The sequence below is a fragment of the Taurulus bubalis genome, assembly GCF_910589615.1.
Source record: "Taurulus bubalis genome assembly, chromosome: 17".
Taxonomy (NCBI): Eukaryota; Metazoa; Chordata; class Actinopteri; order Perciformes; family Cottidae; genus Taurulus; species Taurulus bubalis.
The window spans coordinates 15,131,656-15,147,216 of NC_136605.1; the positions used below are offsets into that span (position 1 = coordinate 15,131,656).

A 15,561-nucleotide genomic window follows, 5' to 3' on the forward strand; every position below is an offset into this window, starting at 1 on the left:
GACAGATACGTCAGGTTGCTTCTTGCACTCCGGATCACGAAGCTGCAAAAGAGTGTTGCAAAGCAAGCAAAGAGAAGCAGAGATCTTTGCATCGTAGGCTCAGAGAGTGCAAACCTCACCCGAAGCACGGTGAGTATCAAGCTTTTTGCAAATGCATGTGCTCGGCAATGCTTTGTGTGATGATTGCTTGCAGTTATGTGAGATTGTTTTTGCCTTGAAGCATCTTAATCCTTCTGCTTTAAAATAGTGGGAAGGAAGTTTAAACCTTTTTGTTTGCTCCTTCAAGTTGCAACTACTTTCTCCTTCATTTTGCAAAACATAGCTTGGGTGATCACGTCATTCTCATATGATTTAAATCATGTCAATATGATTAAAAAAATCATCTCTCTCTGACTGAAATATTTTGGTAATCTGTCTGTACATTACTGCCAAAATAGCACAGTCCTACTGCTAAAAGGTAGAACTCAGCAACTTAGTTTTTGACAGTGCTGATGTATCTCAAGACTACTCATAGGGTAATGATTGTGCTTAATCTATCCACACATTTGTGTCTGACAGAGACTGTTGTATGACAGCAGAAAACACCTGCACCAGTTGTATTCACTATCACCTTGCACTTCCTCCATACATGTGTGTTAGCACCCCTCAGGCAGCTACAGAGCACCATGGCATTTGCAGGGATACTGAGCGACGAGGACATCAAGGCTGCGGTCCAGGCTTGTCAAGGTGAGTCAGACGGCACGCTCGCGCACAGAGAGACACACACGTTAACACAAGAACACATACTTTACACTTAGTAAATATAAATCCACGCACATATTGCAGTGAGAGAGAGACTGCCTTTGTGAAACCCATGCAATCCCACTAGGGATACCAGGACGCGTTGTTCACAGTGGGGACAGGAAGCCTGCAGGTAACCAGGCAGCCATGTGGCAGGAGAGCAGTCACCACCCAGATACCAAAGTGTTTTTTACATTGAGCATTCACAAAGAGGACCAAATATACAGCCCACACTTCCCAAAGCACTTAATCATTCATCTATAGCAATTATGTTTGCATGACAACGCAGACACAGCACAATCCCTCAGATGAAAACCAAATGTCAGTGCTTATATGCCCTTTATTCAAGAGAACCCCCCTGTTAGCAATGATTCAGGCAAAATAACTTGCAAGCTTTGTCTAATTTTTGTGAATGTTTGAAAGGAGATAGTATTTCTAGGATTTGTTTCAAGGATGAAAATATTTTATTAAAGTGGCATATCAGATACATTTTATTTGGTTTGGGATGCTTTCGTTGTTTTTGCTATTTCCTGTCCTTTATTATAAAATTAATATTTTGTAATCTTATAATCTCTCATGCTGTGGCTGTAAGAGAATTTTCTTTTCAAACAGCTTGATGAAAAGGGGCTTTTAACATTTATGTTTGCATTTGGCCCATGGGCGATATTCAGTGTGCTTTGAGTGTTTCAATGGCATAATGACATAGCCTATAATGGCATAAGACAGTGATGTGCTACAGGGTGTTTATTGGTAAATGTCATCGGTGGGAGAATGAAAGTCATCTGAGCGAATGAGTACATGCGACATCTCTATTCAGTTCCTCACCATTCTTGCTTTCTTGTCATTCTGAGATGGACCTCTCACGTTCACATCTGGCTTACTCTCTTTTTTGCTCACTTCGGCTCTCTCCTATGCAGCTCCAGGCACATTCGACTTCAAATCGTTCTTTGCTCAAGTGGGACTGACCAGCTCCTCCGAGGCAGATAGAAATAATGTGTTTATGGTCCTGGACCAAGACAAGAGTGGATACATTGAGGAGGAGGAGCTCAAGTAAGGATAGCATGTGTCTGTGTGGTTTACGGGTTAGAGCAAGGATACGGATGGGCGTGTGAGTGTGTTTGTGCATGTGTTGCCATTGTGATGGCCCACAGACAGAGAGAGGTCTTTGTATGAATGAATTCAGTAATATATGAGGGGGAGGGCTGGTGAGTGAGTGATGGGAAGGAGGATTGCTCAGAAACGCCTAGAGGGTAAGAAAATGGCATCAGAAAAGATACAGTCAATGATGATATAAGCCTCAACTTTTCTCTCATATTTTCTGCGCACCCATCAGGCTGTTTCTTCAGAATTTCTCTCCGGGGGCGAGAGAGCTGACTGTGGCTGAGACCAAGGCGTTGATGGCTGCAGGCGATAAGGATGGAGATGGCAAGATTGGAATGGAAGGTGGGTGCATGTAAAACATTTGAAAAAGCTGACGGCAGATGAGAAAAAGGAGCCGTCTATGCAGGAGAGCTGTCCGCTACTTAGTGCTGAAACTGCATTCTGTAAAAAAGCATATATAAAACCAGAATAAAATGATACACCAAATAATGAATTGATTGTGTAGCTATCATCCTTAACCCTAATATTGTTTTACAATGAGGAATGTCTGACTGAATTATTTTTTCTCCCCTGCAGAGTTCTGTGATATCCTAAAATAAAGAAGATGAACATCTTTATTGTTTTGTTTTTCCCTAATTTAAGTTAACGTGTTTCGTATGGAAATCCTGACTTTCCAGATTGATTGATGCAAAGACCAGAAACCTGGGATATTCTCTCCCTGCCTGCTGCTCTCCCTGTTGATGTGATACAATAAAGATGTTTGGTGGACAGACGGCTAAAGCTGGATATTATAGTGTGTGTGTACGTATGTGTGTTTAATCAATCAGGTACCTGGAATGGGTTAATAAATGTATTTGAAACCTGATATCACTGTGTACTGCTCTTTTTTCCACCTGCATGATATGGATATTGCATGACGTATCTCATGTAGTCCTTATAAGTTACACTTGAACAACTGTAATGCTATCCAAGGTGTTTTGGGTTCAAATGAACGTATTCATGTGAAGTCCCTGCATCACTGAAGGTGACGAAAAGAAAGTTTAGTGATGACCGAATAGTTTTCTATATAATAAATCAAATTATCTTGTGCAAAGACAGCATCATTAAATAATGATTACCATTCTGTTTATGAGCAGTAATCAAGCAAGAACTATTCAGGAAACTGTTTGCAGTGCTTATTGACTCAGCTATTTATATACCTGTGTTTTCCATGCTATTACAGATAAAAATGGCCTGTTCTGATTGCTGCAGATAATCATATAACCTATAGAACCTGTGATAGTGGGGGAATTGAACACTTCACCAATTCACCCACTTAAAAAAATCATTTTCAATTGATGGGACCCCTCTTAAAATCCTCGGACACATGGGAACAATGAAAATAACGTAACCACAATCGCACGGGTAAAAATCACCCGACGTTAGTGTTCTAGGGTTAATACAGTTATTACTAGTTTTGTGCTATGGCGGAGCATCAGAGTTATACGAGGTGCCAACATATTCCAAACTTGATTGTTTACTCACGCAAACGCACAGCACACAAATATTAGTCCGATTGACTCATGCATTGCCTACTAAGGACAGGGATACAGTGGCGTAGGCCCCAAAGATCCGCTTGCCCACTGGCTTGAAACCCGACCCACTGCAGAGTTCAGATGGACCATATGGAAATATATAGTAGCCTGTAGTTATGATGCTGGTTAATGTTACAGGACAGTACATGTATGTATCATCTGAGACCAGCTCAGAGGTTTCAGATGAAATAATGAAAAGCCTGACTCCAACAATTCATACAAACTAGAATAGACAAGTGATTATGTAAATGACTTCCTGAGCAGACTGCCACATACATGCATGAGTATCAAATATACTAGTAAAGATAAAATAGGTAATTTGGTATTATATTCGACACTAATGCATATGAATGGGCTATATGGCAACATTTGTACTGATTCCACAGACGACAGAAAGTCTGACAAGCAGTCTACCACAGAAGAACATCTATTATCAGATATGAGGAGATAAAACCCAACAGTGCTTTTGACAGCAGTACAAGCAGTCCTTCCACATATATTTACAACCATACCCAATAATACTTTTTCTTCTGTTCAGCAGCAGTTAAAATTGGCAGCCCTGGGAGCTCATTCATGGGGCATCTGTCTCTAAGCGTTTTTATCAGGAACATGACCCTTGACCTACATAGCCACACACATTCGTTACATTGATATTCTCAGATGAAATTTGCAGCAGTTTCAGCATGTTGAATGCTTCAAATCATGGAGGCATCATGTCCTGCAAAATCAGTGAGCAGGCCTGCTCGGGTTTCCACGCGTCTAAGCTATAGGCCTCAGCACACATGGTAGCATCCTCATTTGTTCACCTAAAAATAGGTCGAGACTACTTGACACATTTTTTTCGAAACCCATGCATCTTGGTACCTGATACGGAGACTCAAATCTCTGTAAATGGTGTTGCTCAGGGATATATAAGAGCGATGGCGAGCTGCAGAACATTTACTCTCGAGTCCTCCTTGGTTTTCACTCGCCCTCAACGCAGCCCAACGCAGCCCAAAGGTGAGTGGGATGTGCGCCACGCAATGGCCACACTGGCCGGTCAGATTGGGAGGAAAGGGATTGAGACGAGGAGAACCTCTTGGACTATAACTTTAGAGAGAAATGGAACCAACATAGAAAAAACCTACAAGGACCACAGGACGACTCAATCAATGCGAAAAAGGAGGCCCAACTTGGCCATTTGGTTTCAACGGATCAACGTCTGTGGATAATAATTGCGCTATTTCACCGAGTGTCTTTTAACCGGATGAAAACTAAAAAACAACGCCGAAAGCTATCGACGCGTTTGTCATCACTGCGCCTCCCCAGCTGCAAAGCTCATTTGTGGCTGAATCGGGTTGCCGTGATATAGCCTCTCAGCGGGAGCATCATCTATTTAGTGTCATAGCAGCGTTGGGATAAACACAGTCAGACCTGTGCTGACATCCGGAGCCAGAGAGCAGAAAGCGATGACGCTCAGGGGCAGCTTTTGCAAATTAAAGCAATTAATTAGCGAGCAAAACAAGAGGCTTTGGACATTTGTAGTTTTCTCGATTCTTTCCAAGGCAGTGTTACTGAATTGCCCATCTCTTGTGAAGCAAGAGGAGGAATAGCCTTGTTTAATACTTGGAAGTTTATTCCAGGCTCTGTTATAATGATTTTAAAACTCTGAATACCAAAATACAAAATATCAGTAGCTATTGCTTTAAAGAAAGATATGACATGACTGCTGTATGGGATTTGTGATGCTTATAACTAACTCTGAGTCTTCTTTCCTCCCACAGAATAAACAAAATGGCCTTCGCTGGAGTACTCGCCGATGCTGATGTCAAAGCCGCTCTGGCCGGCTGCACAGGTGAGATGTCATGATCTTAATTAACTTAGTACAAAGAAGATTATTCAGTTAACACACGCACTTCATCCTCATTATTACTACTTGTACATTATGCATTCTCACTGCAAATGCAAAGTTGATTTAAAAAATATATATATAATAATATCAATTGATAGCTATGTACGCTCAGTTATCTAAACTGCCAGCCACAGTTATCCTATTAAATCAACACCGAAGTCCTCTGCTGCTGCTTGACATGGTGCTAATGTGGTGTTAAAATGTGTTCCAGCTGCTGATTCCTTCGACCACAAGACGTTCTTCAAGGCATGCGGCATGTCCGGCAAGTCCACCGAAGACATCAAGAAGGCTTTCTTCATCATTGACCAGGACAAGAGTGGCTTCATTGAGGAGGAAGAGCTGAAGTAAGACACTCAAGCAACTCTCACTTAAGCAAACAATGCCCCAGATCTAATACTGTACTGTATTTTATATATTAAATCAAGAGGCAACTTTACTCTTTATTTAAATTTTGGACATTTTGTCTTTAAAAACTAAAGAAATGTCACGTTTAATGATACTCATTCTGCACAGTGATTTCCAATCAATCAATATAGTCTGAGATGCTCATTTTGCCGCCTCCTGTTTCGTCCACCCGTCAGGCTGTTCCTGCAGAACTTCTCTGCTGGCGCCAGAGCCCTCACTGAGAAGGAGACCAAGTCTTTCCTCGCCGCTGGAGACAGTGATGGTGATGGCATGATCGGAGTTGATGGTAAGACTTCCTTCTGTTTTTGAGCAGAGTGCACTTTCTACATCTTTGAATGGAGCAGAACACAGCAAATGCATGCAATGTTAATTCTGATGCTTATTGGCAACGGACTCTCAATTTATCTGCATTCCAGTTAAATATTCAACATCCGTTCACATACATCCACGCACAGACTCAAAGTCTCGGTCAGAAATTGGGTCCAATTAGCCGAGCTCATACCAGCATGATGGCACTTTGTTCACTACTAATGGCAGTTTCATTCTACTTTCACAGAGTTTGCCGTTCTTGTGAAGGCATAAGTTTCCTCTTACCAAGATCCCCTTCTTTTCATGGAACTGCGAACTCCTCGCAAGATTTCGTCACCACCAGCTGAAAGAATATTTTTTTATACCTTATTTATGAGTTGCCTGCGGATTATTTCTCAAAATGGAACACATGTTTTACTGTGAATGCTACTCAAATGTTCTGAAACATGACTTGTACAACACCATCTGCACTTTTGAGGTAGAGTGAAAAACCAGGAATAAATACTCTGTTGGTCTAACTAAGTCATCTGCTTCAAGTCAGTCATCTTTTCACTTGTTTTGATATTTGGTTCATAAGATGGGGAGGATAGCTTGTGCTCAAGCTGGCAAACACATTGGGAATAGCCCTCTTCGCTCATATACTTCCTGGATCTAGGTAGGTTTGCAATGGAGAGCTGTCACACATAGTGTAATGAGGAGGTCTCTTCCAAGGTCTTTTTCTCCACCCACTGCTGCGTAGACAATTAGATGATGTGCTGTGGCAACAGGAGGGCTATTAACAGCCACTGTTACATCAGCAGGAACTTTTGAATCTGGTGCATTGACGCACATCTTCAGTGAACTGAGGGGCTCCTTTTCAATTGTGCCACATCAAATGTGCCACATTAATTTGGAACATATTCTAAATCAATCTTTTAGCAAATAAATTAATTCAAATAGGTTATCGGTCAGATTTAAAACACTTCAAGGGGAAGCTATGAGTGCTCAGGGAACTACAGATAATGTAAACCAGCAATATGTAAACCCTCAACTCTATCAGATGACATCCTGAGCTTGTTACCATCAACCAGTGATCAAAACAAAAAGACAGTAACAGTAGCCTGATGCCAGCTCACCCTCACCCCAAAGGGCAGTGCTGCCACCTATGGGTGAAAGATATTCTCAGCATTACAAGTGTAGATATTTAAATGTCAAGCTGAATCATTCAGAAGATCCTTCTCCTTCTGTTCATTACTTTATTCGGATGTTACAAAAGATCCTCCTGCATTAGCATTCCCATGGGCCTTTAAGCATATTGAGCTCCTAGAAAGAACAGCAGTGAAGCAATCATTCAGTCCACCTTGACTAAACTGAACAACAATGAATGCATTGTTGACTTTACAGCCAAAATGTGACTGATTGTGACAGTGCTGACTGTCTTTATGCACCATCATGTGCTTTATTTGGTTGCAAGTAGATCAGATAAATCTGACAAAACACAAATGACTTGAAAATACTACTACACATTGTGGCTGTGAATAGGCAACTATCAAGTGGACAATATCAATGTCAAACAGAGAAGAAACTATACATTTTCAAGACATGAATCTAAAGAGAGGCTCTTTCCTCTTTTGAAGTCATGAATCCAATAGTCCATGCCTTCCAAATCAACAATGAGCCACCAAGAGGGAAAACAACCGCCTAGTGGCAGCCTTAATGCATGCTTCTATCCTCTTGGATAGCCTACTGTTGTGTGTTGCCAGCAGCATTTTCAATTTGTCCTCCTCAGCAAAGCACACGCCTATTCTTAGCGTTGAAGGGGACATTAAAGACTTCTTCAAACGGACCTTTTAAGCGTCTTCATTTGTGAAACTTAAAATAGACTGGCTACAGGCAAATCCTCGCCACCCCCTTCTCGGCGGTGTCAGTTATCTTATGCCTCATATTTCGATGCAGTGAAACTATAAAAAGGTCATCAGGAGCACAGGGAAGATCACTGCAGCCGACTCAAGTCCTTACTGTTTCATCTGTAGTCTACAAAGCAAAGACACCAAAAAGGTGAGTTTACATGAAAAGGGAAAAGAAACCTTGGATCCACGCAGACCGAGCGTCAGCATCCCGCACAGCTTCAGAAAACATTGATTTAAATCTTTTTTGAAGTGGACTTTGGACTGCAATGCAGCACCCAAAGACGGAGTTCTTTTGTGGCTTTTCTTGCGGGAGCGTCAGCTGCATGAAGACATGGATTACTGGTCAAACCTCCTAGCATCCGTAGAGTTGCAGTAGGGCACACGTGTCAATTTCAGCCTCCGGAACCGGATTTGGAAATGCAACATCATACTACTCACAGAAAGAAGGGGACTGACTAATTTGCCATGAAATATTTCCATTTTAAATATATATTTCTGTTCCACTTAAGAAAATAACAGAAATATTGTGCAACTATTGCTGCTCTGTTGTTTTAATGATAGTGTGTGTGATGTCCATTTAATGCGATTGATTACTTATTCTGAACAAAATAATGAATATAGCTAAACATAATCCATATAGTTAACGATATGTGATACTACTTTTACTTAGCCACAATGTGCTTACTTTAGAAGTATAATAATCACCTTTATCTGATTTCTGCAGATCACAATGGCCTTCGCAAGTGTAGGACTGAAGGATGCCGACATCACTAAAGCCCTGGACGGGTGCAAAGGTGATTCTTCAAGTTACACTTTAAAGATCCCAGTCGCAGCCCTCCCTGTTTGGAGCATCACTGTGCTTTTTATCCACGCTACCATACGTGGTTGTACTTAAGTAACAACCTGCATTCATTTCAGACGCCGGCACATTCAACCACAAGACGTTCTTCCACGCATGCGGCCTGGCTGGAAAGTCTGGTGATGAGGTCAAGAAGGCCTTCGGCATCGTTGACCAGGACAACAGTGGCTTCATTGAGGAGGAAGAGCTGAAGTAAGACACTCGCCACTTCCTTTATCAAACCCACATATCCACAAATCACATTCTTGCATCTTCTGTTCTGATATCATAATGGATCATAATGGTTAACTTCATTAATTGACATATAATGAAGTTAATGACGGAGGTTATAGTTGTTCTTCAAGGAATGGGCACTGAATGATTGTAAAACCACAGGGCCAAACTATCTTCAGCCCTACATAAGCTTTCTATTTATATCTAATGCTTTTAATTATATGCAACATGAATTGTGTCTCAGCCAATGGGAGCTGGAGTCCGTGAACTACCCATTAACTGTTTCTGCAGGCTGTTCCTGCAGACCTTCAAGGCTGGTGCACGTGCACTGACAGACGCCGAGACCAAGGCATTCCTGAAGGCCGGCGACTCCGACGGTGACGGCATGATTGGCGCTGATGGTACGGACTCTTTTTCACGCAAAGTGGTTGCAGCATTCTTTGGATGTTTGTTTTTTTGTGCTAGAAAATAGACGCCAAACTGTATTTTCTTGTGTCTCCACAGAGTTCGCTGCCTTGGTTAAACAGTAAAGTGGCATCTGACCAACAACATCTGCTCTGATGGAACAACAAAGCCCAGGTCGACCTCCCCCCGTTTTCATCTGAATATAAATAATTTTTATACATTTGCTTAAGAGACGTTTCCTCCTATGCAACACATTGTCCAAACATGATGATTGTGAATGTCGCTCGGCTGTGTTCATGTCTTAAATATGAATTTTGCTTATACTGTAAAATCTATGATGCACTTTCCAGGTACAAACGGTAAAAAAAAGAAGGAATAAATATTCTTTTACAGCGGTCATTCTGGGTGTGATTTGTTTCTTTTCAATTCAGAAAAAAAATACATACAAACTCAACAGGACACATTCATTCACAGCCTCTCTCTCTCTCTCTCTCTCTCTCTCTCTCTCTCTCTCTCTCTCTCTTTAATACTCAATTAGCTTTTTTATATAATAATAGTAAGAGAGGAAAAGAAACGCAATATGAATTAAATTACAAACTGGTGATGTAATAGATTACTTAATTATCGCTGTGTCTCTCTTTCTCGTTCTCATAAACACACACACACACACACACACGCACACACACACACACACACACATACAGTGTGTGTGTGTGCGTGTGTGTGTGTGTACAGTCATGCAGCTCCATCTTGCAGGCACTAGATGGAGATACAGACACAAGACATATGTTACTGTAAATTATCTGGCAATAAAAACCAACAGCTCACTTCAAACATGCCAGTAAGGAGAGCCTGGCGTGTAGGGCACTTATAACTCACAATGCATACATAGGACAACATAATAACAACAACGAATATAGATGGAATTATTAGTATAGTTGAGTTAATTAATTCCAGTCTAACATTTATTTTTTAACTAATTAATGCTCATTATTTGGGGTGATACTGTCCAAATACTGCAATGAAAATGAGTATATTCTAATTTTTAAAATGATTCCATTGTACGTTTAAGACAACTTAATTTCAATATTGATTGTGAGACTGTAATGCTCATAAAGAACATTAGCAAATGTAAATGAACGATCGGCCAGTAGACTCTCGATCTTATGTCCTCAGTATCTTTTTCACACATATTCAAGAACCTCGAAATCGGACATCACTTGTTCAGGGGCCACATTAACAATTCGGCACCGGGATTAGGTTTAGGAAAGGCGGCCAATGACTGTTGGAACGACACCAGGATGCTGCAAATTAATTAAACAAAAAGATAGTGTGCGTATACAGTTCATGTCCGAAACACAATCGTCTATCACCCATAAGACAACTTTACACGAATAAAATAAAATGTATTTCAACTGATTTCCGAATTCTTTCGTGTTCTGCCTCAGACCTTTATATATTGTTTGAGAGTATGATGACACCAGGCGAACTTTACCTGCAGTTAACTGTCGCGCTGGCACGTGCATGAGAGTGGACCTGCTAACAGTCGCGTGTGTTCCACGGACACAGGCACGCGCAAAGTGGCTGACTTCCAAATTGAGGACGCCGGTTGGGGGCTGCTATACTGGTGCGCTAAATAGACTTAAGATTCCAGTAAGGTGCCATGGTGTAATGGTTAGCACTCTGGACTCTGAATCCAGCGATCCGAGTTCAAATCTCGGTGGGACCTGTTTCATTATTGGATTATGAAGTAATTTGGCACTGTTCTCTCATAAACTATTGTACCTTGAATCTCTCCTTGCTGCACACTGCTCACGTACAACAAACTCTTACATCATGGAAATAAATAACCTTTTCCTGTGTGTGTGTGTGTGTGTGTGTGTGTGTGTGTGTGTGTGTGTGTGTGTGTGTGTGTGTGTGTGTGTGTGTGTGTGTGCACTGCTGCAGTGAACACCCCCCAGGAATGTGCTTAATGACCCTTATATTTGTCCGCTGGGGGCCACGAATGCCCTCGGACGAGTCAACCTGGTCATTTTGCAACTGGACAAATTGGACGGACAAAGGGAGAAACAAAGTGGGACGGATGGTTTCTCCATCTCCAGAAATGAAGCCAGTGCTCAGCCCTTAGTGACCTCTGACTGCTTTAAATGGTGCATGGGGATACCTGGGACATTATGCATCATCAACACCATTGAAGCCGGATGGGACACCGACAGCAGAGGGTGACCTCGGGTCCCTTAATCAGCACAGTTGACGAAGCAATTTAGCGAGGCTGTGCCCATGTCAGTTTGAGAAGGTGAGAAGGTGAGAAGGTTATAAAGCACCGGCATCCCTGACATTCAATGATGAGCAGTCATGTGTGTTTAGTGTTATTTCAGTTTTTATTGGAAATAATCTGAACTCCATCTAATTGTGATTTTTTTTATATTATGTCCATGCAGATCTGGACAGGTGAAACCCTGCACAGAATGCCATTGTGCACCAGACACAAAGAGGTTGTGCATGGCCCGACCTCTTAGGTGACTCAATAATCTTGCATGCTCCTGCATTAACGTCCGCTCCGCAAAACAAATTTGCTATGAAAAAATGTCAGCTGACATGTTATTTCCCATAACTCACCTCAAATGTAATAAATGAGGGCATAGTGTGATGTGGCTCAGATGTGCTCGTTTTGGGACTGCTGCCTGTAAAAGGATATCTGCATGAAAGGGTATGGGTGGGGTGATGGGTGGGGGGAGGAGGGCAGAAACAGCAAGAGAGGGAGAAAAAGAGAGAGAGAGAGAGATTGCAGTTACATTACAGCCTCCCTGCATTTACTGTACTGTATAATTCTAGAGGTGAGAGGAGGAGGGGCGCAGAGAAAGGAGGAGGGAGTGGTGGACGAGGGGAAGACCACGCTTTTTAACTTAATTTGCTATTTCCAAGGGTGCTACAGATGCCCACGGTCCGGTCTCTCTGCCCCTGGGCGTTATAAATAGTAAAGGTTAATTAGTTAGCTGGGAAATTGGATCGGGGCGGGCAGTTAGAATTTGATCCATAGACAGGTAACTCAAGCAATCCCTTTTGTCACTGCAGTCAGACCTATATAAATCCGCCTTGACGTACAGCAGTCACCACATAGCTTTCCTCTCTGCTGGATCACCAACCGGACGAGAACCCCCTAAACACGGTAAGTTGCTGTGTGGATTCAGAGAGGTTGCATCTGATGGGAAGTGGCTGACTTTCATTTGCTTTCAGGGACTTTGCCGATGTGGATTTTCTGGCTCGTGTGTATTCAGAGCTCTTTAGAGGCTGCTAGTTAGACGGCAGGGGAAACAATTGCGTTTCCATAAAAGTCATTTCTATCATTTTGAATCCATTGGATGAGACATTATTGGACAGAGACAGAAGATGTGCATGCTGACTTTGAATGGCTTCAAAGTGGCAGTGTGTGGACACCTGGACACAGTTTACTCTCCATCAGTGTCAAGTTAGAGGGTTTGTGTCTGTACCTGGCTACATGTGTTAATAATTCACCATCGTTGTTCCTCTTACAGGAATAAAATGTCGCTCTCATCTATCCTTTCCGCTGATGCCATCGACAGTGCTATCAAGGACTGCCAAGGTATCGTCTTCCACCAATATCATTATTGCGCTCTTCGTTAGATCTTTTTTCTTCTTCTATACAGTCTTTCTAGTGGAGCCTCTTCAGTCAATAAGGTTGTCTCTATCTACTGCAAAATGTTGACAATCAAAATGAAGTACAGTATAACCTGAGGTGCAGCTGAATAGATTTCTTAAGCATCAATTGGGCACGCACAAGCCACCAGCTAAAGAGAGACTAGATACGACCCTGTTAGTATTAACACTGGAGGACAACGATTATTCAAAATGTGCCTCTCCAACCAACATCTTCTCCATACTATGTAATCTCACATCATACAATACCATGTGAGTCATTTTCTTGTTTCCACTAATTAAACTGAGAGGCATTTCTTGAGGATTTGCTGATGTTATGGAGTGATTTTGCCTTAATTCTAGATGAGTATACCACTAAATGTTGACATTCCAGCTTTCTCTATTCTCCGCCAGCACCAGACTCCTTCTGCCCCAAGAGGTTTTTCGAGCTGTGTGGCCTCACCAAGAAGAGCCCCCAGGATGTGAAGAAGGTTTTCGGGATCCTGGACAATGATGGCAGTGGTTTTGTTGAGGAGGAAGAGCTCAAGTGAGTAAAGTAGCCAGTTCACAAACTACAGTCATATATGCTGTGCCCAGAATGCAGAGGATCCTAAAACGGGAGTAGAGTTTAGATGTCTTCATGGAAAATAATCATATTTTCACGAATGCTGTTGTAGTGTTGCCGTCCATCATTAGTCTATTTAACTTCGCAGGGCTGATGTTTAGTCTCTTATAGACTAAACATTGTATTCTCTGGCTGAGCAGCACTACAGAGGACATATTGTGTCTCACTGTTAGCTCTTCATATCTGGCCTTGTGGCTGTCACTGTGCATCCTGCTGTTACCTCTAACTTGTGTCCCTCTGTGTGCCAGGTTTTTCCTCCAGAGGTTTTCCCCTGGGGCACGCATTCTGACAGACAAGGAGACAAAGGAGTTCCTGTGCGCTGCTGATGACGATAGTGATGGCCGGATTGGAGCGGATGGTGAGTGGATCCACAACTATTCGATATATTATGCAAGACATGAGTGTGTGTTTTGTGTCACTAGAAAATACTTAGGAAACAATTCTCCACTTTCTATCAAATAATGAAACAGGTCCCACCAAGATTTGAAATTGGATCGCTGGATTCAGAGTCCAGAGTGCTAACCATTACACCATAGCATCTTACTGCTTTGGGGCATTCTATAAAAGAAACACATACCACCCCTAGCTGGCGTCCTCAATTTGGAAGTCAGCCACTTTGTGCGCGTGCCTGTGTCAGTATCTCCATAAAATGCAGATTGAATAAATGTGTTATATTTCTAGGGAAGTCTGGTTTTTCAGGGTGCTTAAAAGAGAGACAGTTATATATTCCAGTACTAAAATCAGACAAGCAGCCATCATAATGATTTGCTCCAAGTCCCAACGCACTTCTTTTCTATTCTACGGGTACTACAAACACCCTAACAATGTTTCTATTGAACATTTGTCATTTTAGATTTTAGTTTGTTAGACAAATTGTGTTAATGAAATGCTGTTAACCTAAGAGCACAGTGACACTGCAATGTTGCACCACCATGTTCTCTGGTGAGTCATATGTGTGTCTCATTACTAAACATAGAATACACATGTTAAATAATCAGTTTTGTTTCTTTTCTCCACAGAGTTCCAGGCCATGGTCTTGTCTTAAACATTGGGACTCCATCGCTGCAAGTCGATCTGACCCCCTTTAACTCCCCCATACCCACTGCTTCAAGGGCTCACTTAGATTCATTCAATAATTTTCCATCTGGTTAGTTAAAACCTTTTGAATCTCTTTTCAAGACTCGTTCCGATCCACATTCACATAATTACTTGAGTTGGGTTTTTTTTCATTTGTTTTAAACACATCATGAAGCTGTATTTCCCAAATAAATGTAAAATTTACCAAACTACTGAGAAAATAAAAGCATAAAATCCAAATCTTGAGGCTATTTTTCATCATTTCTATATGACATCTTTGTGTGTTTCTGTATGTCTTCTACTCCGATGTGTTATGAGGTGACACGGTGGCATGGCAAGAAAAATACTCAGTATGGTAGTCAAGGGAGCTGTGTTGAATTGTTCCATATATGACTGTTTAATTAACTTTTATGAAGTGGGAATCCGTATATCCACATACTGATCCAGATGATGTGCCATGCACAAAACAAACACACAGCCACGCCATTTTCTTTACAGTTCTGTGGTGTCCTCATATCTTCACATCTGTGTGTGTGTGTGTGTGTGTGTGAGAGAGAGAGAGAGAGAGAGAGAGAGAGAGAGAGAGAGAGAGAGAGTGAGAGTGAGTGTATAGATTCATAGAGCTAGCACAGGGGGAAAGCAGAGGAGGTGACCTTGATGACCACCTGAGTGTCACTGCGGCTGGATCGAGTGACACCTGACCTCAGCTATGAAAATAAACCCATCTGAACCTCGGAACAACACACACACACACACACACACACACACACACACAC

At 41.9% G+C, this 15,561-nt stretch overlaps 4 protein-coding genes across 4 annotated transcripts; all 4 read left to right on the forward strand.

The window, feature by feature from the left end:
* Window positions 1–665: 665 nt before the first annotated feature.
* On the forward strand, window positions 666–2,585 carry LOC306749745 (parvalbumin beta-like; the record flags this gene model as incomplete). The annotated part of the gene is made up of 4 exons (XM_079233067.1): window positions 666–726; window positions 1,698–1,830; window positions 2,114–2,223; window positions 2,458–2,585. 4 exons carry the CDS (start codon window positions 666–668, stop codon window positions 2,478–2,480), a joined length of 327 nt encoding a protein of 108 aa, XP_079089193.1. The 3' UTR covers window positions 2,481–2,585.
* Window positions 2,586–4,372: 1,787 nt separating this feature from the next.
* Window positions 4,373–6,583, forward strand: LOC306749744 (parvalbumin beta-1-like). The gene is made up of 5 exons (XM_079233066.1): window positions 4,373–4,454; window positions 5,219–5,289; window positions 5,558–5,690; window positions 5,928–6,037; window positions 6,308–6,583. Exons 2-5 carry the CDS (start codon window positions 5,229–5,231, stop codon window positions 6,331–6,333), a joined length of 330 nt encoding a protein of 109 aa, XP_079089192.1. The 5' UTR covers window positions 4,373–4,454; window positions 5,219–5,228; the 3' UTR covers window positions 6,334–6,583.
* A 1,423-nt stretch (window positions 6,584–8,006) lies between these two features.
* On the forward strand, window positions 8,007–9,825 carry LOC306749743 (parvalbumin beta-like). The gene is made up of 5 exons (XM_079233065.1): window positions 8,007–8,097; window positions 8,674–8,743; window positions 8,868–9,000; window positions 9,313–9,422; window positions 9,526–9,825. Exons 2-5 carry the CDS (start codon window positions 8,680–8,682, stop codon window positions 9,549–9,551), a joined length of 333 nt encoding a protein of 110 aa, XP_079089191.1. The 5' UTR covers window positions 8,007–8,097; window positions 8,674–8,679; the 3' UTR covers window positions 9,552–9,825.
* Window positions 9,826–12,542: 2,717 nt separating this feature from the next.
* Window positions 12,543–14,753, forward strand: pvalb8 (parvalbumin 8; the record flags this gene model as incomplete). The annotated part of the gene is made up of 5 exons (XM_079232690.1): window positions 12,543–12,595; window positions 12,963–13,030; window positions 13,498–13,630; window positions 13,957–14,066; window positions 14,728–14,753. Exons 2-5 carry the CDS (start codon window positions 12,970–12,972, stop codon window positions 14,751–14,753), a joined length of 330 nt encoding a protein of 109 aa, XP_079088816.1. The 5' UTR covers window positions 12,543–12,595; window positions 12,963–12,969.
* Between the last annotated feature and the right edge of the window lie 808 nt (window positions 14,754–15,561).

What these genes read in the sequence shown, in the direction of transcription:
- LOC306749744 (XM_079233066.1), top strand. Translation starts at nt 5,229, where the DNA reads ATGGCCTTCGCTGGAGTACTCGCCGATGCTGATGTCAAAGCCGCTCTG. An exon ending in CGCTCTGGCCGGCTGCACAG is followed by an intron (nt 5,290 to 5,557) that starts GTGAGATGTCAT and finishes AATGTGTTCCAG; the next exon opens with CTGCTGATTCCTTCGACCAC. An exon ending in ATTGAGGAGGAAGAGCTGAA is followed by an intron (nt 5,691 to 5,927) that starts GTAAGACACTCA and finishes TCCACCCGTCAG; the next exon opens with GCTGTTCCTGCAGAACTTCT.
- LOC306749743 (XM_079233065.1), top strand. Translation starts at nt 8,680, where the DNA reads ATGGCCTTCGCAAGTGTAGGACTGAAGGATGCCGACATCACTAAAGCC. An exon ending in ATTGAGGAGGAAGAGCTGAA is followed by an intron (nt 9,001 to 9,312) that starts GTAAGACACTCG and finishes CTGTTTCTGCAG; the next exon opens with GCTGTTCCTGCAGACCTTCA. An exon ending in CGGCATGATTGGCGCTGATG is followed by an intron (nt 9,423 to 9,525) that starts GTACGGACTCTT and finishes GTGTCTCCACAG; the next exon opens with AGTTCGCTGCCTTGGTTAAA.